A 23,995-nucleotide genomic window follows, 5' to 3' on the forward strand; every position below is an offset into this window, starting at 1 on the left:
TTCTTCACAGCCGGTAGGGATGTATATTCTCCTCACTTCGGAGATGAGTCAGCTGAAGGTCAAGCATGCCACGGGACTGTCTGAGGTCATGCAGCAGACACACGGTGGGAGGTGCGGGGGCAGGACTTGAATGAGCTCAGTATGACCTCTTCCTCTGCCCGTGTCCTGCTTAATAGAAACCGATCTTTCTTAGACAATTTTATTCATATGTCCAGACTGTCACCTTTTACCTATTGCTGATAACAGAGAGTCAGGTGACCACAGCCAGTTCTTGCCGAGCTCGTGAACACTCGGTGTGGGGAAGGAGCACCCAGCTTCGACCCGAGACATTTGGGTTCAGACACCGCTCCCGTGAGCACTTTACACAAAGCACTAATGCGGGGCACTGGTCCTCACTGTACTCATTGAAGTGTGAATGGTGTTGCCTGCATCGTGGTGGTTAAATGTACTTAATTAGGCCAGGTAGGTGCACGTGTTCTAAAGTGCTGTAATTGGAGAGGGTAGGGGGTTGTTTTCCCTCCTGACCTACCGGTTTCCCCAGGGGACAGCATTTTCCTGTCCCGTGAGAGTGAGGGCACAGTATAACCGGTGGTGATGGACGAGCCCTGTATTTATCAGCATCTGTTTCTCCTCTCTCCCCCTCCTAAAGGGTCTGATGGGTCCAGAAGGCAAGAATGGACCTCCTGGTCTGCCAGGTCTCCGAGTAAGTACACTCTTTCCTTTCTCATTTTCCCAGTAAGCTCAATGCCAGTCTTGAGAGAAAACAACAATCGCTGTGTATTTTGTAACTGATGTGAAGGTGAACCCAGTTTCATCTTGCCTTGAGCTGCTGTCTTACTTTTCCTAACAGTGTTAGATGGTGAGTGGAACTCTTGATGCAGAGATGACTGTGAAGGGTTTCTTCTTTTAATCTACATCTTTATTTGATTGAGTCTTACTGAGGAGGGGACCCATCTTAGAGCTTGCTTGTCAAGGCCCACACTTCCTTGGCCATGACGTCTTGGCCCCCCAGGAAGTGTCCTTGTGTTCCCCAGGTGTTAGTGGTTGTCACCCCCAGAAAACCTGTTATCCCTAAGAGTAATGCCAGCCACTGTGCATTGGGGTCTGGCCTGGTCTCACCTTGACACTGGCCGGAGGCCTTGGCTAAATGAGCCAAGACTGGAGATTTGAGGACTAAACAGGCAGACCCAGAGGAGCAACCAGGGTGGAGCACAAGGGAGGCCCGGGAAAGGAGTGGCATCCTAGGTGACCACCCTAGGGAGGTGCTCACCCCCCCTTTCTACAGGGGAGGGAGGCCTCTCAGGGATGCTCCCCGGGACTGTGTGTCTCTAAGCCTGGCTTCTTCTCTCCTCCCTTCTTTCCTTCCGTGTGTCATTCTGTTGCCAAAGCTCAGGTTATGCTCTGAGGACACACAGGTGGCACTTGGCTAAATGCTTCCAGAATCTCTACAGAGATTCAGGTCTCAGCCTGCAGGAGTCACAGTCCGGGACACTTGAGACCGAAGAACAGATAACCCAGGCGCCTCTGTGGGGGCGCAGAAAGACTGTGGGTGCTTAGAGGAGACAGGGACCTCAGCTTGAGGGTTGGACGCTGAGAGGGGGTGGGGCTGGGCACAGGGAGGGGGCATTTGAGCAGATTTCAGCAGGGGTTGAGGGGAGTGCTGAAGAGAGTAATTCAGGTGCAGGAGGTGCCCCCTGGAGAGAACACCTGCCTCTCAGCCACCGGATTTTATGGACACTCCCTGCTCTCCAGCTCATCAGTGTAAAGGGCTGTGGACATGGCTTCTGGTTTAAGCTCGGCAGTCATCATACGGGGCTCTGGACAGTCCTGCTCCCTGTTCCTTTTATGTTTCTCTTCTCCTTTCTCATCTTTGCTGGTTTTCTTCTCCTGCCCTTCTCACATCTTCCCTTCCTCTCTTCTCTTTCCTTCTTTTCACAAATTCATCCATTCAGCAAGTATTTCTTCAGGGTCTGCAGGGTACTCGGCATTCTAGGCGAGTGGGATCTTTCAGTGAGAATACAGATCCTGATGTTTACATTCTGGCAGACAAGGGAAAGGAAACATAACAATTAACATTGAACTAGACCATGTGGCATGGATGTGTTTGAGCAGGGAGACCTTAGCAAACAAGGAGCCAATAAAAGGAGATGAAGTCAGGATCTGGGAATTTATTTTAACATAAAAAAATTAAACATAAATAAAAGTAGACATAATAGTGAAATGATCCCCATGTACCCCCAATCCATCTCACCACTTACCGAGTCTTTGGCCAGCTTGTTTCATGCGTACCAGCGCCCCTTCCACCCCTCTGGGTTAGTCTGAAGAAATCCCAGGCCCATCACATCGCTGCATCTCTAAGTATTTCAGTGTGTCTTTCTAAAAGATAAGGAAAGGGAAAAGGGAAAAACATCATAGCATCATCCCACCCAAAGCTGTGAACAAGTTTCATCCCGTACGCGTCTGTGGTCAAACTTGCGCCGACTGTCTCATACATTTCTGTCTCATACAGCTGGTTCGCTGCTGGATTTGGGGCCAGGAGTGGCGTGGCCTGGCTTACAGTCTAAAGATATCCATGTGGCCACTGTGTTGAGAACAGACCCATTAGGAGGTGACTGCAGTGACCAAAAGAGAAAGGGCGGTGGCCCGGAGCAGGGGCAGGAGCTGGAGGAGCATCTGGGCCGGGCCGGGCCGTGGAAACACGGGAAAGTGCAGGGCTCAGGCCCCTGAAGACCCAGTGTCTGGCAGGGGATAGGGAGCCACCGGGCAGGGTGACGAGAGTATTAATAGAGGCGCTCCAGGCAAGAGGAGCGTCTTCTCTTGTCCTGCTCCCTCTAGTTAATGGACGCCAATGACCAAGTGTGGCCTCCCAGTGTCGAGGATGATTCTCTGATCAGGCCGTGGTCCATCTGCTGAATGTTGCCAGCTCAGGGGCTGCACCTGTGGAAAAACAGCTGAGTCACATCCGATGCAGCTGAGGGCTCGAAGCAGCTTCCTGCGCAGCGAGCCTCCCGCTGAGCCAGGAAAACCAGACAGAATGCCTTACTCCAAAACTTCTCTCTCTCCTGCCTCACGGTGACCTGTCATTTCTTCCTCGTCGATTTCGACTGAAACACCACTCTGAAGTATTTCTGTGCACACTCAGGCTGTCATAAGGGAAGGGACAAGACAATGACAAGCCACACGGATCGGGGAGCCGAGAGTTGGAGGCTCAGATACCGGGTGGGGAAGGGGATGTGGCCCTTTATTTTAGAGATTAGCAAGAGGCAGACAGTGTCATCCCCGGCACGGTACCACATTCATTTGGAAAGCCGGTGTTTTTCCACAAGGACACAGTGAAAGGGGCCGTCAGGGGCCGGGCGCCCCTGCACCATCCCGCGGAGCCCTGGGCGCCGCCCGCCGCCCCCTGCTGGACGACGCCCGCCAGTGCTTGCCTGGCTGGGCTCCCCTCTTAGACCCAGGTAGGGAAGGTGCAGGCTGGCCTTCTGAGGTTCTCATCTCCTGCTGCTTGTCTGAGCTGGGCCTTGGCAGGGCTGATGGGGGAGTGCTAGCACTTAGCTGAAACGGGCGGTGCTCCAGCCTCAGCTGACCCCGGCATGTTGCACAGTAGAACCAGCTTGTCCTCAAAGCCACTGAGGCACTTGAACACTCAGAAGCTTCCAGGAGACTCTTTTTCCAAAACAATTTGGTCGTGCCCTGGTCCCCAAAATAGACGTCCTGTCACTCTACCACCGGCCTGTTTTAATTTCCTGTAGAGGACTTACCTGGTATTCTTGTCTGAGCATTGAGTTTTGTATTCGACCCTGGAATGTGAGTCTGAGAAAACGTTCCTTATTTCCGTATCTGCAGCATCCAGCAGAGTACCTCACGCTTATCAAACATGCATAGCTTGTACACACATCAAACAGGTGAACGTAATGTATGTAAAGGTAAATATGCATACATTTATAATGGCATTAATGAGCCTCTAACACAGTTAATGTCCAAGAGTCAGTGAATCACGTGAGTGCTGCGTGCTGCTCTTGGGCGGCCGACACCGTTGGGTGGTGTGAGGGCAAGGACAGGACCTAGACCTGGCCATCAGGTCACCTGGGTTCTGCCCTCTGACAGGAAACGTCCACTTTTAAAGTAGAGAACTTGGTCCCTTCTATATCGTTACTTGTACTTTGCCTTGACCTTGCTTTAGATAATTCAGTCTAGATATCTTCTTTCCTCCTCTGGACAAAAAAGAGAAAAAAACACTTTTTGTTTAAGAGAAGTTCTTAAGTTCTTAAGAAGTTGTCAGGCACTTTTTTTTTCCAATTTTTCAATTACAGTTGACATTCAATATTTTATTAGTTTCAGGTGTACAGCATGGTGGTTAGACATTTATATGACTTACAAAGTGATCCCCCCGATAAGTCTAGTCCCCATCTGGCAACATACATAATTGTTATAATGGTATTGATTATATTCCCAGTTCTGTACTTTGTATTCCAATGTAGGTTGTCAGGCATTGAAATTTAGTCTGAAATTTGGAATGTCTGAACTATACAGTCACCACGATGGAAGGGGTCCCTGAGTTTGGCAGTGAGAAATTTAATGTCCAGAAAGGTTAAGTGACCTGCCTGCTCAAGGTCACTCAGGCCTGTGTCCCTGTTCTTCCCACAAGCCGGGGACAGTCTCTTTGGTTCCTTTCATTGTTTTCTTAGTATCTTCTGGTTTCTCTCTCGTCAATTGGGTGAAAACTGAAGTGTCCCTATCATATATGATACTCCCCTTTTTCCTAAAAACAGAGTGATCCCCAAATGTCTCATGGTGTGCCTGATTCTGTCTGTTTCTTTAAGAACATATTTTTAGAACATAATCCTTCTATACTAGTATAGGACTAATATAACATAGGAAAGAAGTAACTGATCAGTCAGTGCCGAGTAGGCTCTTTGCTAGGAAATGGTTTGCACTCGTGTTTCTCGCTTAATTCTCACAAGGATCCTATGACAGGTGGCAGTTTAATCCCCTTCTGCAAATGAGAAAACCGAGACATAAAGGTATAATAAATCAAATTACTCGGTGCCACACAGACTATAAATGGTGGGGCAAGGATTGACACTCAAGTCTGCCCGGCTCCACACCCTTCACTGTTTTTGCTTTAGGATAGTGTGTGTGTGTGTGTGTGTGTGCGTCCACGTACATGCCACCATTTTCAACTGGACATTAACAGTCCTTGCGGTGGCTGCCTGGAGATGTCCGGGACCCCTTAAGAAGCGACAGCACCTGTTCCACAGGATGCATTGAACACCCATGGCTTTCATCTTTGGCTGCTGCCCTTGAAGCTGAGGGTCTCATATTGCTGAAAGCTTTCAGGCCCATTAGCTCTGACTTGTAGTAGATTTAAGGAGAGAAACATGGGTGGTCTTTTGTCAGTGGCAGTCTGGGTTGAATTTGTTTTGTTTTACAATTTTTAAAGCCTGTTTTTCCTTGCCTTTCCCTGCTCTACCAGATGGTAACAACATCGTTTGGATCCCAGGCTACTGTTTGCTTCATTTCGTGGCATGGAGCCAGGGTGTATATGAGGACAGCACCTGGTTTCGTCTCTAACCAGTAGAAAATAATCATGTTTGACATTTGGAGGCATGGAGAACAGGAACTGAGCAAAAGACCATACGGCACATATTAGAATCACTTGCACAAGCAATCCTTTTATCTGTTAATGGCCCCTCACATGGCTGAGTTAACTCGTCCTGGCTGGGAAGGAATTGCTGTTCTGAATTTATAGGCCTCCCCCTTCTCCTTGGGCACACAGGCAGTGTTGGAAACGTCAGTGCCGCTCAGCATCCTGACATTCAGCATGGCTCGAATTATCTGCCTTCATGATAAATTACAAACACTTATCCAGATATTGTGTTGGGTAGCAATTTAAAAGAGAAGAAAAGAAAAATGACAAGACACAAGCTTATTGTTAGTGAAATCATTCTTTATTACTGCAAAACTTGCCTCGGCCAACACTTCTCAAATCCCCATAGCCAACTATAGGCCCCAAATGCAGAGGTTGAATAACTGCTGCTACATGCATTACTAGAGCTACCACCTTTACCACATGCACCACCATCACCACCACCACCACATTACTGCCACCCTACCACCACCACCACCACCGCGGCCGTCATTCCTACCATCACACCACCACACCATCATCACCATCACCATCATCACCACCACATCACCACCATCATCATTACCATCACTATCACCACCATCACCACCACCATCACTATCACCATCATCATCACCACCATCACCATCATCACCATCATCACCATCACCATCATCACCATCACCATCATCACCACCATCACCATCACCACCATCATCACCACCATCACCACTATCACCATCATCACCACCATCACCATCACCACCATCATCACCATCACCACCATCATCATCACCATCACCATCATCACCATCACCACCACCATCACCACCATCATCACCATCACCACCATCACCACCATCATCACCATCACCACCACCACCATCATCACCATCACCATCATCATCACCATCATCACCACCACCACCAAAACCACCACCAACACTACCACCATTACCGCTGTACATTCCCTAATGTCAGATCCTGTGCTGAGCGTGTTGTGGGCATTATCTCATTGAATCTCCATGGCACTGCTGGCAGGCAGCAGTTTTGAAACCAGATCTGTTAGACATGTGGTCTCTCACCCACCCTGGGAAATCAAAGGAACTGGAATCCTGCTATTATCATTTCTTCTTCATTATTACCACTGTCATCTTCCTCCTCAATCTCATAATTATCTGTTACATTTGCATGATGCTTCATTATGCTTTGTACATCACTCCCCCAAATATTGAATTATTTCTTCCACCACTATCCTTTCAGGTAATTACACTGATTATAGTTTTCACATGAGGAAGCTTAAGAGTCAGCAAGTGACGTGGCTTGCCCTACCTTAGATTTAGAACTTCTCTCCATACAGAACTGGAGAGGAAAAGGGTTGGGGAAAGCGCACGTGACACATTCCTTTGATTGCCGTGAGTGGCCAAGTCCTCCTAACTGCTTACTTAGAGCTTCATACCTCGCCTCCGAAACTCTAACTCATTAGCTCTTGGGTAGCACTCGGGAATCTCTATCTCAAATGTGTTTTTGTCATATCTTACCATATTCTCCCTTATTACTTGTGCTTCTGGTAGAGGGGGCAGTGGACGGGGATCTGATTTTGACAAGTTGAGATGGATTGAAGGAGTTACAGGGGAAGCAGTGTAGGCAGAGTCATTGAGGCCAGAAGTCCTAAGGCGAGGGGTCTTTGGGGCCAAGCTAAGCAGCCTGTTTGAGCTGTTGCTTAGGGGATGAGAATGTGGACACTGGACACTAACCTGGAAAGGGATGTTAAAATCCCGGAGTCTGGCAACTTCCACTAGAACGTTCACATATTATGTCTTTTAGATACGGAGGGCCTCTGACTATTTGAGAGGTGGAAAGTAACTTGCACAGGGCTGCTCTCATCCTTTAGGAAGCCTAACCTGCTAGCACGGGTTGCCCAGAAGAGTGGAGGGAAAGAACTGGGCACGTGAGAAGGGTTGGCTGTGGCTGCTGGCAGGCAGGCAGGCCCTGGGTGCAGCTCCGGACGCTGTGGCTGGAGGAGCTGTGGATGCAGGTGCTGGAGCTGGCCAGAGATGGTACCCTAATGTTTCTCTGGGTGATGCCCTTCATGGGTGATCAGTGAAAGACTATGCCTTTCTTGGGGGAGAGGCTGCCTTCCGACCCTGCTATGGTCACATATTTCTGACACTTTTCTTCCTCTGGACTCTTGCCACCTTCCTGCTGAAATCCTGAGACTTGGGATATGTGCTTCTCTAGGTGCATTTCTTGGCATTTCTCTGTCTCCCAGCACACCTCTACTACCTGCCCCATTTCTCCTTTTCCAGATCAGTTTTTTTTTTTTAACTTCCGTGGCATGGGAGTACCTCCTGACTCCGTGCCTTCCACACATTTCATTACCGTCCGAGGTGTTCATAATGTTGTTACGTAAGATCCCCAAACCCGCCAGGGTGCAGAGATACAACCTCAGGGATGACTGGGTCATGTGAGCTGGGGCGATGATGCCCCCCCAGTCAGAGTGGCTTCATTGGTGATTCTGCTCCGAGACAACCCAGACCTCCATGCTCCTTCTTCTCCCCACTGAACCTTTTCTACCAACCATTGCATGTACTGGCCCTCACGTCACTCAACCTTCCCTGTAAACAGAGTTACTTTGCGGGCCTGGGTTCTGAATTCTGAGGACGACTCACCAGGCCATAACAGTGACATTGAGGGAAAATGCTTTCGTCATCTTGTAAATGACCGGTGACTCTCTCTGGAATAACCTGGAACCAAATGGAGCGGGTGTCTGTCTGTCCAGATAGAAAATTGAAGATGTCTGGCTTCCGTTCCCTGAGGAAGATGAGCTGGGAGCCCTTAGCTTGCCGATGCTCGGCTCCAGCTGTGGGCATCATCGGAGCAGGATCCGGTGGAAGCCGAGACAAAGGCCTCCGGGGCCAGCTCACTTCTGGAGGTGGCTGTGACCACAGTTGGAATTTTACCCGACAACTCAAGAAATTCATTCTGACCGAGACCTCACTGCACCTTCCAGACTGATGTATTCCATAGCTCGTCGTGTGGAGCCGGAAGGTTCTAAATCAGGCCAGCTCACTCTCCCTGCAACTCAGTAAATCTCCAAGTTGTGTCTCCCCTTCCTGATGTCACGCCTGTCCCCACTGCGTTGTCACAGCTCAGGAGCACACAGGTCCCCAAGGGATTATTTATTTATCCAGCCCACAAAGGTGGATGGTGCTGTTCTGGGCCTGCGGATACAGCAGTGAACAAAGAGCCAGCCCCCATTTTCAGGGGGCTCCCACCCCCTAGGGACGCACAGTTCGTGGATAACACATACACCCCAATGGTAATATCTAGTGCGGCACAAAGGACCTGACAGCACGGTAAGGGGACCTTGTACAGAGGGAGTGCTGTCCAGGAGGCTGGTCTGAGAAGACATTCAGGTAGGGGGGCGTGTAAACAGAGGCCAGACTCTGTGAGGGGTGACCCCTGGGGGGCCAGCATTATAGGCGGAAGGAAAAGCCAGTGGTAAGACCTCCAGGGGGGAAAGTGTTCAGCAAGTTTCAGGTGGAGGAGGGAGGCCAGCCTGGCTGGAGTATGGGAGAGAGTACAAGGAAATGAGAAGAGCAGTTAGGGGAATGCGGCCATGGAAAGGAGGCGGGAGGTCGATGAGGGTTTTGCTCTGAGGTCTGCAGTGTTGCAATGCTTTGAGCAGAGGAGATAATGACCTTTTAGGTTTTAAGAATATAGTTCTGGCAGCCCTGTGGGAGTGCAGGGGAGTGACGTGCATGGGCCAAGTGTGCAGGGTGAGTGTTTGGGAGGCCCCTGCTGTGGCCCGGGAGAGGGTCACTGATGGAGGCCCAGCAGCTGTACGGGTTCCATGAGCATTGAGAGCTGGTTTGAGCGGCCTCACGCTTCCCTCCATCCTTCCTGCTGCTTCCAGAATCCGTGCAGATTGGGCCACACCACTCAGAATCCTCGAGTGGCTGCCCGTGGTGCAGGGCACTCACGCCCTTCATGAGTCCCTGCTGACCTTGTGTGGCCCACCCCACTCCTCCAGCCTCTCATCCTGGGTCCCACAGGGCTGTGCCAGTGTCTGCTTCTGAGCACGTGCCCGTCTGTTCCCTGCACCCAGGTGTCCCACAGGGAAGCCCGCGTTTCTTCTTCTCACGTTGCCTCAGTGCTGCCCCTCCTGGAATGTCTCCGGGGACCTCCAGGCAGACCTGGGAGGTCCTGGTGCCCATGCGTGTGTTTATCAGACGTGTTGTAATTGCACCGCTCGTGTCTGCCTTCCTGGGCAGCGAGTCCCTTATGGGCAGAGGCTGTGGCCTAGCCTTGTGTTGTCCCCAGCGCCTGGTGCAGAGCAGAGCTGAGTGTTTGGGTGAAAAAGCAGGAAAAGGTGGCAGAGCTGTGGTCTCACTGACCACAGCTGTGAACTGAGACTGGTGAGATTAGAGGGATGGAGGACCCGAAGCTCCTTCAGGACGCTTCCTGAATTCAGCTGAACTTCTCCCCCGTGGAGCCCAAGACCCTGAGCCTCGAGTAAAACCAACAGAATGGATCCTAACAGCAGATCAGAAATGGCCCGACTGACATCCATCCATGAGCAATCACATTCCATCTTATGGTGGAATCTCTGTGTCTGTGAGAAAAATGGAGCCACTCTCCCCGCTGACACAGGGTGAATTCAAGAGAAATTGTTAAGTGAACATAAAGAAAAGTGTACCAGCAGATTGAATGATAAGCTACAGTTTGTAAAGAAAAAAAGGGAAGGACAGGAATAGAGAGCGCTAGCGTGTGTGCGTGTGCGTGAGCGTGTGCTTGCGTGTGTTGCTTGCCTACACATAAAATGCCTCTGGAAAGATTCACCACCATCAAGGCAAGGAACTGAGTGGCTGAGGTCAGGATAAGCAAGAGATTGTTCTCAGGTTTATCTTCTGGTCCTTTTGAATTCGGGGCCACGTGGGGCCAGTACCACCTACCTAAGTAACAGCTGGAATCCACAGCCGAACCAGCCTGACCCCGAAGCTTGAGCCTTTTCCCCACGCCCACACTGCTTCTACGTAGGGCATCCCAGGGGGCAGTTGTTCATCGAGATTAAGAAAGACTGACATTTCTACCGAGACATGTGATCAGACTGGCTGTGGGTGCTGCCTGCCTGCCTTCTAACGTTGCCGTCTTTTTCTGCCCTCAGGGGAAGAAAGGAGATGTGGGCCCACCTGGAATCCCTGGATTGCTGGGGCCGCAGGTAACCGCCACCTGTAAACTCTCTTTCGTAGCAACACTGCTTTGTCTGATGAAATACGTGATCAGGTAGCAGTTCTCAGGTTGGTACCAGAATCTGGCATGACCACCACACCAGAGCATTGAAAAGTGTGCTCAGTGGGTCATTCGTCCTTTCTCCCGAACTGGCTGTCGTGTCTCCTGGTTCCTGGAGGAATTTAGGTCCAGAGGAGGGCAGACAGGTGATGACCAGTGTGATGAGGATGGGAGTAGTGGAGGCCTGGGTTGGGGCACCCAGTCCAGGTGTCCGTGGACGGACAGTGTGCAGTTCGCCAGGCAGAGGCGGGAGGAGGGGTCTTCCCGGCGGAGGTGCAGCTCTGCAGGGACCCACGGCCAGTAGTGGACACAATGTGTGTGCAGGATAGACAGACCCGAGCTGTGGCTGTAGTGCACGGCACCAGGGGCGTGATGGCTGGACAGTGAAGTCAGACTTGGGACGGCTCGGCCAAGGGGCTAGAAAAATAACAAAGGCAGTCACTAGCGTCAAGAGACTCACGTTCTGGTCTCAGTCCGACTTCCGACATTGCGACGTTGGCCAAGTCCCTTCCCCTCTCCAGGCCTCAGTTTCCCCATTTTAAAGGGATGGGGTTAGGGCCCCAATCGCAGAGGCCATTTCCCAGGCAGGCGCTCTTTCCTCCTGGATGCCCACCTCCTTCTCTCCCTAGCTCCCCGCGCCCCCGGCCTTTTAGGACTCAGCGCTGACTTAACTTCCTCTGGCCCCACACTTGGCCCCACTGTCTGCTCCCCCACCCTTCCACATGTGCTGTCACTGGTGGTCCCCTGTGGGCCCTACAGCCACCCTGCCAGATGGCCCAGCTCAGCGTCACTGTCCCTATTTCACAGCTGAAGGGCGAGACCCCAAATGCAGAGACTCGCTCAGGGCCACCAGCTGCTCAGCAGATGCCGCTCTCACTCCCTGGGGGACCTTGGCCCTAAACTTAGTTCCCCTGGTTTGTAAATGCTGTCACCGTGAGCCCCCGCCTCCTGAGCGTGGGCCTGGTGTTCGGTTCCCCTTCATTCTCCCCTCGCCTCCTGCATCGGTGTCCCGTGTCCCCCTGCCCCAGCCTTCCAGGGACCAGTAGATGCCTGGGGAGTATCCCCAGTGAGGCGAGGGCACAGGGTTACAGCGTCGGGACACCTGGATTCCCATCTCAGCCCCCACTTCCTGCTGGGCATCTCGGACACGTGACTCCCCCTGCTGGACTTCCGTCTCATCACTAGTTAAGAATGACAATACTAATTGGAAAGGAGGGCAGTGCTGTAGGTCAGAGAAAGAACGGGTGTGACCAGGTGATGAGGGTCCAGGGCTGTCCCTGTCCTCCTGCAGGTAGTGGCAGCAGCAGGTGTGCTGGAGCTGGTCGCAGGCTCCTCCCTGGGCTGTGGTCAGGCAAGGCTCCGGCGCCTGCCTGCCCTCGGACACCTCCGTCCCCTTGCCCAGCTCTCGGGGTGGCAGCCACGCTGTCTGGCAGGTGTTGGTAGGGAAATGCTCACCCAGGAGACACTCCCCAATGCACTTTCCAAACCAGCGTCTGCTGCCGCCACGCTAAGCGTCCCAGTGAGTGATGGCCACCTCGCCCACAATCTCACACTTCATTTCAATGCCTCACCTTTGGGTCAGGACAGAGCGTGGAATAAGGGAACACAAAATCAATCATAATTCACAGTCCTCCAAAGAGTCCACTTTCACTGTGGCATTTTGATGTCAATAGAGAAACACAGAATGATTTTTGCATTTGTTTTATTACCTCACTTTCCAGTAAGCTAAGCTTGTGTATTGCAGAAATTCACCATACATGCAGCTCCAGCAAATTACTTTTAAGCTGCAGTTTTTTTTCTTTCCCCTGAACTCCTTGTTTGCTTCCTTGGGAAATATATTTCCTCTTTCATTTTAAATTTTGGAGTTATTTTCATTCTGCACATCTTTTCTGAATGCCAAGCACTGAGCTGGACACTGTAGTTATAAATACAATCAGGATTTCAGCAGCAGGGACCTTTCAGAAATAGGGCACCCTGGTACATGTGGGGACCTCGGTGGCTCAGAACCAGGCGGTCCCCAGTGTATAGTATACCCTCCCGGGCACCCCGGATCAGACCCCTACCCGATTGCACCAAGCTGTGTTCATGCCAAAAACACCCGGAGAGGCAGCGTTGTGTGGTGGCGTCTGCCCATCTCCCCAGATTCTTTCTTCCTGATGTATCTGCACACCCACCTTTCCTGGCCTGGCCGTGGTTTGCCCTTGCTTGCCATCGCTGTGTGTGTTCATTTGTTCATTGATTCATTGATTCAACAAGGATTTATTCAGTACCTACTGCGTGCCAGATGTGAAATCTGAGCAGCCCTCACCCATGCCCGGAGGAGCTATCCGTTAGTGGGAGATACACTCGTCCATAGGGCTGACTTCTGGGAGAGGGGTCGTCAGCCTCTCTCGGGGCCCAGGGGGTTGTCCCTGTGCTGACCGGGAAAGTCAAGGGTGATTCTGTAGAGTCTAAGTTACAGAGTTTTCTGCTCTGATGAGAAGGGAGACACACGTCTTTCTGTTACTGCGAAACTATCTCGTTAGCGTTCGTATATAATTGTGTCTGTTCTTTATAACCACCTGTGAGAAAAGAATGCTTCTCCCATTTAAAATCTAAAGAAACTGAGCTCAGGGCTCAACTCGCTTTGACTGTGACGGGATGAGCCCGCACAGCAGCTCCAGGATGTAAGGAGCCCCAGGGCAGCTGGCATCCTGTGAGAAAAAGTTCCCCAGCCAGGATGTTCTAGGGTAAATACGCACACTTGTGACATCACAGGTGGTGGCTCTGTATCCCGACAGCCTTTTAGGAAGAATGGAAATCGGTGGATTGTTAGGTCAAGTGTCTGCAAAGGCAGTGCTGCGTGGTGCACTGTCTGGACTGACGGCAGCCCCTGCAATTGGTGGGGACACAGCCAGGCGAGGAGCTGGCCCTGGAGGGCAGGGTGGGGTGGGGGGGTGGCTTATAGGCCTGGAGCCCACACAGAGAACAGCTGGCCGGGTCAGTCCTTCTGGTTCTGTCCCAGGAGCCGCAGCCTGAGGGGAGGACTCACAGATTAGGAGCAGCTTCTGCCAAGAGCCTGCATGAGGAAGCCACCCTGGGAATGTGCGCGCTGTGCTAATTTATGCAGGTCGTTTAATGTGTCTTCTGTCCGACTTCTTAAGTCTACGCCAGTCGAATCTAGGTGGTTATTAGGAATAAATATTTGCCATTCCTTTATTTATGATAATTATGTTAATTTGTTATTTATGCCTCATCATTGTAATTAGTAATCATGTGAAATAGCTGTTCGGTCACTGTTGTATTAGAAGGTTCAAATATCGTTTCATTAATAATTAGACTGATTTGGTTAATTAACAAGTAGAGTCATTACTTGCTGTTTTCATTAGGATTAATTTTAAAAAGTCATTATTTTGTTAACATTTAAATATTGGCTAATTTGTCACTCATTAATTAGATTAATTGGTTATTGAGAAATGTTTAATAATGATGAAACGAGAAGAGAGTGAAGTCACATTTGTGAAGCCTCCCTGGGGACGGGGGGCTAGTTTGTACCCCTTCATTCATTCATTCTACAATGATAGGAGGAAGGGGCCTCCAACCTTTGCTATAGTTGGGGAGACTGAGGCACTGAGAGGTGACGTCCGTTGCCTGGGTCCCTTCAGGTAGCATGAGGTGGCCCAGCATTCAACCCAGGCCCGCTGAAACCAAAGCCCTGTTTTTCCATCTCTTTGTGCCATCAATGCTACCTCTACTAACGTTACTAATAGTCAAATGGTTTTAGTTTAAAATAACCTTCTAATTTATCATCTGTAATTGAAATGCTAAGATAGCAGACAGGGACTTTTGCCCTTGGTCGGAAACCCTACGAGGGCCAGAGGCATGCGCTGCTACCTTGGTTGCCTGGAGAAATGAAGTGAGTGGTCTTGGAAGTGGCGCTGTTCTTGGAGGGCGTCTCATGTGCCAAATCAGCTGTGGTTCCCGCTCGTGGAGCCCGTGGTCAGGAAGAAATAAACGGAACCTCGCAGGAGGCCAGCATTCACACTTTGAGTCCTGGAAGAAGTCCTGACACCATCCACCCCGTATATTGTTCAGAGTTTGGAGACCAGGTTATTGAAGTGGTTTGGTCTCCTGTGGAGAGAACTGGACAAGGGATCAGGATGAGTCCATTCGTGTCATCGGCCACCTCGGGCGTTTCTCCCTCCTGGGCCTCACCCTGCCCTGGTGTCCGCTTTCTGCCCTGTGCAGTCACACGAGGCTGTTTCCTGGCCTGAAGCTCCGCACCCTCTCTGTATGCACTCCAGTGCCGCCCTTCCTGGGTGACAGGCCCTCGGAGGGCCCAGGACGTCTCTGGTGTTGCCAGGACGGTCATGTCACCTGCTGACTCACCTCTCCCACCCACGGCCACAGACCATGGTACATGCAGAGCCAGCGCTGACGGGCAGGCGCAGGCCAGTTCACACTCGGACCTGTGGGTCCCCCATACCCTCTGAAGGCCTTCGGGCCTGTGGGTGCCCAGCAGCCTGTGAGGGCCTCGCCCTGCACTTCCCGGAGGACCTGGCCGAGGCAGGGGACACCTCCGCCTGCAGTGGCCTCTGCCCCTCCCCTGGCTCCCCTGGGAGGGGGCCCCGCCGTGTCTGGGACTGCATAGTGTGTGTTGTGTGTCAGCCCTCCCTGCCTCCGGAAGGATCTCCGTGGCCTGCGGCCCCTTTGCAGAGCGTCACTGCCCCCAGCTCACACATGACATGCCTGAAGAACAGTGACTCACTTCAGCCACTGCCTGGCCAGCTGCCGCCTCACTTCCCTGTTCCCTTCACAGCAGAACCTTCCAGAATCACCTGCGCTCCCAGGCTCAGCCGCCTCACGTGCCTCTGCGCGTCTCCCCAGTTCACCCACATACGCTTCCTTCTTGACGCGCCCCTGAAACAGCTCCTTCCTAGGCACCGCTGCCCAGCACCTTCCCAAGAACAAGGTCGATTCTCCACCTCTCTGATGATCCCTTTTCTTCCTTCGAACACACTTCCTTCTCTGGGTTTCCGAGAGCTCAGACACTTCCTTTTCCTTCTACACTCCGGCTGCTGCATCTGGGTCTGCTTTGCCACCTGTCCCAACCTGTCCATGTTCTAGAAGAAGACCAAGGAACACCCTGTGGGCTCCCAAGCCATCGTCTCATGACCTCATGTCGCTCCTTGGTTGGACAGCCATCCAGGGAGCGGTGATGACAGATCTCAGTCCCCCCCACATACCTCTGTCTGAGCCCCCGCGTCCGTAGCTGCCCCGGAGCTGCACACCTACCAAACACTGAACGTTCTCCGAAGGAAGGAACCACAATACCCATCCGTCTTCCAGATGGTGGCTCCTACAGTGTCCTCAGCCTAACGCAGCTGCCCGGGGGTTACCCCGCCTTGGATGCCAAGCCCGCTGCTCTCCCAGGAGGCCACGGGCATGTGGTTTATTCATTCCATCAGACCGCAGTCTTCTGGAGGGGAGGATAGGTCATGTGGAGATCTCGGGGGACATAGCAGGTGGCCAGTGTTGGCTGGAGGAAGGGTCTCCGTCCCCCACCATGCTGGGTCTCCAGGAGTAACTTCTCCGAGGACCCTGGGGCATTGCAGGGGCCTTTGCTTTAAGGACCAAAGGCCATGTCTGCCTCGCTCTGTGGCTCCTTTCCCTCGAAAGCAGGAGGACAGCGCCCCCGCCCCACCGGATAGACACTTCTGTGGTCCATGTCGTATTGTGCACAGCTACGGGTTAGAGACAAGAAGTGTGATGCTCGTCTGAGTCTTGCTGAGAGTCCATGGGGACCTTGTCAGGGCGTCCCCACCCTGCCCCGCCGGGGGCCACCATTGTCAGTGTATTCTGCTCTGTCCAGCATCGGCTACACCGGCGTTGCCAGACCCTGGGCCTCCCCGGTTGTCTTCTCTGAGTGGGACCACATCCCACACCTGTTGGCAGTTTGTCCCCCTTAGAGACTGAGACGTACCCGCCGTAGGTTGCTAACCCGAGCACCCTAACTGGCCACAGATGTGCTTTATCTGGTTGCACAGCTGTTTTTGTTGCTGTTGTTTACTGCTCAAAATGGTTGGCAAGAGGGATTTTTTAAAGTATGCGTAAGAATCTAGATTTCCCAGTTTCCTCCAGGAAATGTCAGTCGCCTGAACTTGCCCGTGTGTCCAGGTCCCACCCGGCCCCTGCTACTGCCTCCTGGCAGGTCCCGCCCGGCCCCTGCTACTGCCTCCTGGCGCCGGAGGCTGTGTCAGAAACACTGAGTGTCCCCAGAGCTGAGGAGCTGAGTTCCTCTGCACGACACGTCCGGCAAGCAGGAGGAAGCTGGTCACAGCCTCCGGGGAGGCGGCCATTGGCATCTCAGGAGCAGGCTCCACCGCGCACCAGAGGGCAGGCTGGCTGAAATGGCATTCTGATTGCTGTTTCCAACCAACCTCCCCTCCACTGAACCGTTTCCCACCTGGATTTGCAAGAAGCTCCCAGTCAGTTGGAAAGGAGGCTGGAGGCCACAGCCCGCCCTACCCTCTGTGTGTGGTGCCTGCTGGAGGCAGTTTCCAGACTCCCTGACAGCTGTTCCACCTGCTTTCAGCTTCTCCCTCTGTGTAAATGGCTCCTGCAGTTGTTACACTTAGTTACTGTGTAGGATTTTGCTCTCATTCCTGAGCTTGGGGCATCAAACAGGTGGGTCGTTATTAACCCCCTACTGTGTGCATGGCAATGAACCAGGTGCTGTGGGTCCCACAGAGGAAGTGGGCTTGGAGAGCTAGGAGCCTGTAGGAAGCCCCAGGTTCTCGTCCCACTGAATATGCAGACAGCTTTTTAGGAGAGTACACAGTATACAAGGGTGGGATGGGGCTGTGACAGGAGGGGACGAGACCCATGTCCCCAGAGCTGTGTGGACACTTCCTGAGGGTGGAGTAGTGTGGGGAAGGTGAAGGGTCATGAGTGTCATCACGTGGGAATGGCAGCTTTGTCTAGTTCCAGTTAATTTTCCTCCAACTTCCAGTTCCTCCTCGTTACAATGGATGGAAAAGCCCTGCCTCACCTGATCAGTGGGGGACTCACGTGAACTCAAGTGCATAGTAAACACTAAATGGAGGGGCGCTGTTCCCTCACCCTTTCCTACGTCTGCGTTTTCTCCCTTCTTCCATGAATTCCTTCGTGTGTCAATGTGCTTGTGGTATTATCAGCAGTGCTGATGGCAGTTAGGGTGGTACATAGACCTAGTCAGACCTCGTCGCTCTCCAGACTTACCAGGGGATCCTTTCCAAAGCCACTCACCCCTTGGACTTGTCTGAGACCTGTGCCTCAGAGACCAAAGAAGGGGTCTGTGTACCTGTAATTATGACAAGCTCTCCAGGGGGTTCCGTAGGAGCCCAGCCGTTCAGGATCCACTGAACATGATGGCTGTGTGACCCCAGGTGGGCCCCTTACCCTCTCTGGGCCTCAGTTTTCATTATTGTCAAATAGGGATGTTTAACTTCCAGTAGATGATGATGAAAGACCTGTCTACTCTAACATGCTGTGAGACTCCGGAACACACAGCAGCCGCCTGCAGGGGCACGAACCCAAATGGCCAGCAAAGAGTGCTGCATGTGGTGAGAAGGGGCCGCAGAGAAGCTCTGGGGTTGCGGGTGCTGTGAGAACCTCAGGCCACCTCAAAGTAGAAGCAGATCCCTAGACCACACCTGCTGGAGGGGTGGGTCCTGTGTTGACATCAGGGCGGTTGGAGCAGCATGTGAGCGGAGTAAGGCTGAGTGACAATGGGAGGCCGGGAGCCTTTCGTGCCCTTCCCCCACCCTCATCCATTGGGGGGACCAGGCATTGGTACTTGCCCAGGTCGCTGTCCAGCTCTGTGTGACTCCTCAGTTGCTCTCGCTCCAACCAAATGCCTTCCAACAAAAGTAGATGCTGCCCCAAAAGACTCACCAAGACTGAGCGAGCCAATAGAAAACTAGGCTCCGATGCCACCAAAAAGTTCTATTTAGTAATGATCCCTGTGGGTGTCTATTGTTGACTCACGGGTGCCCCTAGCGGGAGAAAAAGGGAACTGTCCACGGAAGTGGCCGCCTCTACCATTTTTTAGGTATTTGTCGCCCTCTAGTGGTGATGCGATGTTCTCTATGCACAGCCCTCCTCTTAGCTCCACGTTCAAGTCAGTTGACTTATTCAAACATTTATTGAGGACCTGCTACCTTGTTTCTCCAAAAGTAAGATCTAGCCGGACAATCAGCTCTAATGCGTCTTTTGGAGCAAAAATTAATGTAAGACCCGATATTATATATTATACCTGGTCTTACAGTAAAATAAGACTGAGTTTTATATTAATTTTTGCTCCAAAAGACGCATGAGAGCTGATTGTCCGGCTAGGGCTTACTTTCCAGGAAACATGGTGTACAGCAAGCCCTGGGTGGTCACTGTGTCAGGTGCAGAGGAAACAAGAGGGGCCTCTGCCTTGGAGGGCACGGGGATCAGATGAACATAGTCACACTGGCCTTGAGCTTGTGGGAGGTGTGAGTCATTCGCCTGGGGAACTGGAGACCTGGAGATGATTGCAGAGGTGGAGACATCTGAGGGGGAGGTGAGGAAGGGAGGAGGGTAGGTCTGGAGAGAGAGCTGAGCGAACTGGGGCCGGAGTTACTTGTCCTAGAACTAGTGTGGGGCCTGTGATGGAGGGGGGAGAGGAGAGGGGGCCTGTGGACAGGTTCCAGTGAAGGACCGTGTTACTCACCCCGGGTGATTCAGTGCTGACTGCAGTTTGGGAATGACAGTTCTAGAAGCTCTTTGTTGGTGGTTAACGCATTGTGTGTGTGTGTATACGTGTGCACGCACATATGCATTGATTTGTAATGCTCACATATTTAACAGAGAACAGAATAGGTAACATAACAAATAGTTATATTCCCATCCCATGTTGATATTGTATACATTTTACTTCTGATCTTTTGTTTTTGTTTTTCTTCTTTGCTTAAAAAGTAAGACATTCCCCATCAAGTGGAATCCCCACCCCAGCACTGTCCCCTCCCCTCCTCCTTTCTCAGAGGACCGGAAGGCTTCTCCAAGCACGTCTGTAACCTGCTGCACACTCCTCCTTTACAGGGCCCCCCTGGACCACCTGGCATCGCCGGCCCCCCTGGACCTGGAGGCCCCCCGGTAAGACTGGCTTTGATTTTGTCTTACGAGGCAAATGTTTTACGAGATGGCGGGTTCATGGCCTGTGGGAGCCGGGAACACTGTCGTGTGTCACTACCAGAGCAAAGGCCTGAACAGAAGGACCCCATCTGCAGCCACACCAGGCCTCTGGGCTCTCTGGCGCTTGAGCCCCTTAGTTTAGAAATATCACCGGAGCTCATGTAGCCTGTTGGTTGGCTGCGTCTAGACAGGGGTCTAATAGTGTGGGGCTGGCCACTTGGGTAACTTGCAGGAGTCTGCACTTTGGCTCTTAGGCACGAGACGGCCAGGGAACGTATCTGTCAACGTTTCTGCTCCCGCACTTCAGGTGCAGCTGAGAAAGTCCTGCTGGGGGCAGGGGGTGGAGAGAGCCCCCACCCCTGCCCAGTGGGTGGGGCAGACCAAGCAATCATTCTTTATGGGAGGCGGCTCCACCTATCCCATCAGGTAGGAATCAATGTGGTAGTGGCCCCCGACTGTAGACCAGACACGCCCTGGACTTGCCAACCTTAGAGGTGTGACAACTCCACCTTCACAGTGGCCTGCACTGAGGATGGCCAGGTGCCCCCGAGGCCCAGCCTCCCTGGGTGTCCTCATCAGAGCCAGCAGCCTGGGCGTGTGCCAGGAAAGGCGGGAGGAGGAAGGATCTGTGGGGGTCAGATTGACATTGCCGTGTGTCTCCCTTTTCAGGGCTTACCTGGAGAGATCGGCTTCCCGGGAAAACCCGGGCACCCCGGGCAGGCGGTGAGTGCCCTGGGGCATGCCTGCCTACACTCTCCCCTGTCTCCCATCGTTCCGTGTCGGGACGGCAGGGCCCTTCCAGCGAGGGCTGCTTCCTGGAGCTGGGGGCTTCTCCCCGACAACGGGGCCCAAGACCCCGGTGCTCAATCTGCCTTCTTCCTTCTGTGGGGTCTCTCCTTTCCATAGGCCACCAGCCCAGGCCAGAGACACAGGAGACGCGAGTCTTCATGGATGGCAGGGGGATCTCTGGGTAGAGGAAGCACAGGGTTTATAAAACAACAGTCACTTGAACAGCACTCAGAGCTGCCAAAGCGGTGACGTGTGAACTGTTCTGTTGGGGAAAAGATTTCCCTGTGTCCATCATGGAGGCATCTGTCATTTAAGGCCCAGAGAAGAGCAGAAGGGGAAGTGACCCTAGGGGAGTGGAAGGGTCCCAGAGGTGTAGCCCGAGGCCTGGGTGTAAACCTGTGGGTTTCCATGACTAACCCTGGGACCTAGAGCAAGTCACTCAGCCATTCGGAGCTTGTGTTCCCTCACGTGCAAACAGCTGCAGCGGCACCTGTCCTTGCTGTGTCCCAATAGGGGAGGGGGTGGCATTTGGTATTGGGCAATGGGACATGGAGCTCCTGAGTGTCATTGTCAGAAACAAAAGGCTTGATTCATGCCAGTGGGAAGTGAGAAAGTGACAGCAGAGAGATCAGGGAGAGGAGACGGTGGGGGTCAGTGGCCAGTGCTCTCCCAGGGACCTCGTGGAGACGGGGCGGGGGAGAGGGTGCAAATGGACCCATCAGAGCCACATTCAGCCGAACTTCCCGCCCCCTTCCACCCACCTTGCATGTCCAGGCCACTGGAAATCGGGCATTGTCCAGGTGGACGTGTAAGAACCTGGTCCCAGAGACCATGGCACTCTGGGCAGGGCAGCCGCTGCTAAGGATGGGGAGGCCAGAGCCCGCCAGCTGCTGGCCGCAAACCTAGCTCCTGGCCGGAAATGCCGAATGCAGTGCTGCCCTAAACAGACCTTCATCCCTGTCTGTCTTTCTCCCTCTTGGCCAGGGGCCACCTGGAAAGCATGGGCTGAGTGGACCCCCAGGCCTGCCAGGACCCAAGGTTGGTAATCTCGGTGGCAGCATGGGCTTGGGAACCCAAAACACAGCAGGAAAGAGATATTTGGTTGTCGGGGGAATTCTAAAATAAGTTGATTAAAAAGCCATGGATCAGGACTCAGAATTGTTTGGATTTACAAGGTCAGATATGGCAAGTTCTTTACTTCCATGGAGGTGATGGGGGAAAGATTTGGAAGCCTTGGGCTTTCAAATTAACCTGTTAGAAATATGTATTTCATTTGCAAGGAAGACAAACTTTCAGAGACTCTTACTAATACGGTAAGGGATTTCAATTTTAAAAAGTATTCTGTTGGGGCTCATTATAGTAAGATCATTAAGAAAAGCATCAGGTTAAAAAATACCATAAAATCAGGAAGCAAATTCATGGTTTATGCACTGCTAGTAACAATTACAAAACAATACAATACATATTTTAACAAATGAACTTGATTCTTTTATAGCAAACATAAGCCCAACCAAGGGCACAGGTCAGCAGTCCTTGAAAAACTATGGGAAAATTCATCATCCTTTTCAATAAGCAGGCTCAGAAACTCAAGTTTTTAATGACAAAATACAGAATAAGTAGGAATTGAACTTCTTTTCATGGGCACTTAATGTAGGTATTCTTCACTCTTCTCCCTTATCTTTCCAGACAAAGGGTAAGGGCTAACCCAGGACTCTGTCTTCTCAAAACATTTGTGGAGTATCTTCTGTATTCTAAACCTCTCAGCCAGACAAGGCCACCATTTCTACCCATGTGTTTATGAAATTAGTCAAGAGTAGAGTTGCTGCACATAGATTCTAGGAGGCAGTAAGAGCTGCTGTTCTGGGCCATCGTGGTCCCGCAGAATGACAGAGAGCACCACTGAAGCACACGTGGTTCTCTTCCTTACCCGCCTGGCACCAGCCCTCAGTGTGCTCCCCCCAGCCTGGCACCCTGTTGACTGGACTTTGTGCTCCTTACAGGGCGAACCCGGAGACAGAGGAGAAGACGGTCTGCCTGGGAAACCTGGCCTTCGGGTACGGACTCTGCCTCCTCCCCGTCACGCGTGTCCTTCTAGGTGGTGTGTTTGGGGCTGTGTGTGAATCTCAACTGATGGAGCAGAGTCAGTGTCAGCTGGGGTCTGCAGGGGACAACTAGGGTCATTGGGAAGGGTCTGCTTGAAAGGGTGAGGGGCTCCACCAGGGATGGCGACACTGGAGAGTCACAGGACAGAGGAGCAAGGGCACGAGGGGCTTCCTGGCACCCAGGGAGACCTGTAGCTGGAGGAGAGACCACTCTGTCTCCTCTCCTGCTCTCCCCACCCCCTCACCTTGCACTCTGCCCTCCCTGCACTGCTCCCTCAGGCTGTCGGACTCCCGCAGAGAGCCTGGAGGCGGGGACAGCTGCTGCAGCCTATAGAGTCCGCCTCCTGGGGTTTTCGGCATGGTCATTGTGACAGTGAGGGGCAGCAGAGGCCACTGCACATGCTGTTTGGAGGGGGCAGCGCTTGTGGGTCAGTCCCTCCCCGACCTCTTCATATCAGTGATTTGTAGGGACCTGGTAAGCCCAGCAGCCATGGGGTCAGAGAACCAGCCACTCTGATTGTGTGCCCCCCACTTCACGCTGACCACAGAGCGCCCGTCAGAAACCTACTGGCTTAGGACAAAACTTCAGCCAACCTGCTAGAACCCCTATGTACCCGCTTGGGGCTCTACGACGTGCCTTCGTTGTAACACACTGTGGGGGACGGGAAATCACGCTCTTACCTGCCTCTGCCACGGGCTGCCTGTGTCTACGAGGGACAGTGGTCCGCGTGGCACGTTCACCCGCAGCCTGTCTGTCACCACAGGACCGAGCCAGCCTGGGCTCTGACTTTGCCAGAAGTGCAACAAAACTCAGAGTTGGGGAGGATGTAGGAGCCCTGGATTTTAGCCCCTCTTGTTTTGAATTGTAAGCCTTTGCACTCAGGCTCAGTGGATTCAACCTGCACAAGGTCTGCCAGGCAGTCCCCGAAGTCGTCTGCCCTGGCGGAAGAAAAACTCATGAGGGTCTGTGGAACCCATTTCTCCAGAAAGGTGAAGCACTTGG

General features: G+C 52.5%; 1 protein-coding gene across 2 annotated transcripts in view; it reads left to right on the forward strand.

Annotated features, from left to right (window-relative positions):
• Positions 1-23,995, forward strand: part of COL22A1 (collagen type XXII alpha 1 chain) — a 207,477-nt gene that overhangs the window by 103,438 nt on the left and 80,044 nt on the right. For both annotated transcript variants that reach the window (XM_081070224.1, XM_081070223.1), the window contains 6 exons: positions 650-703; positions 10,800-10,853; positions 20,009-20,062; positions 20,771-20,824; positions 21,875-21,928; positions 22,891-22,944. In XM_081070224.1, coding sequence (XP_080926350.1) covers positions 650-703; positions 10,800-10,853; positions 20,009-20,062; positions 20,771-20,824; positions 21,875-21,928; positions 22,891-22,944 — 324 coding nt within the window. The remainder of the gene's footprint in view (positions 1-649; positions 704-10,799; positions 10,854-20,008; positions 20,063-20,770; positions 20,825-21,874; positions 21,929-22,890; positions 22,945-23,995) is intronic.

This window comes from Rhinolophus hipposideros (genome assembly GCF_964194185.1).
Source record: "Rhinolophus hipposideros genome assembly, chromosome: 13".
Classification (NCBI taxonomy): Eukaryota; Metazoa; Chordata; class Mammalia; order Chiroptera; family Rhinolophidae; genus Rhinolophus; species Rhinolophus hipposideros.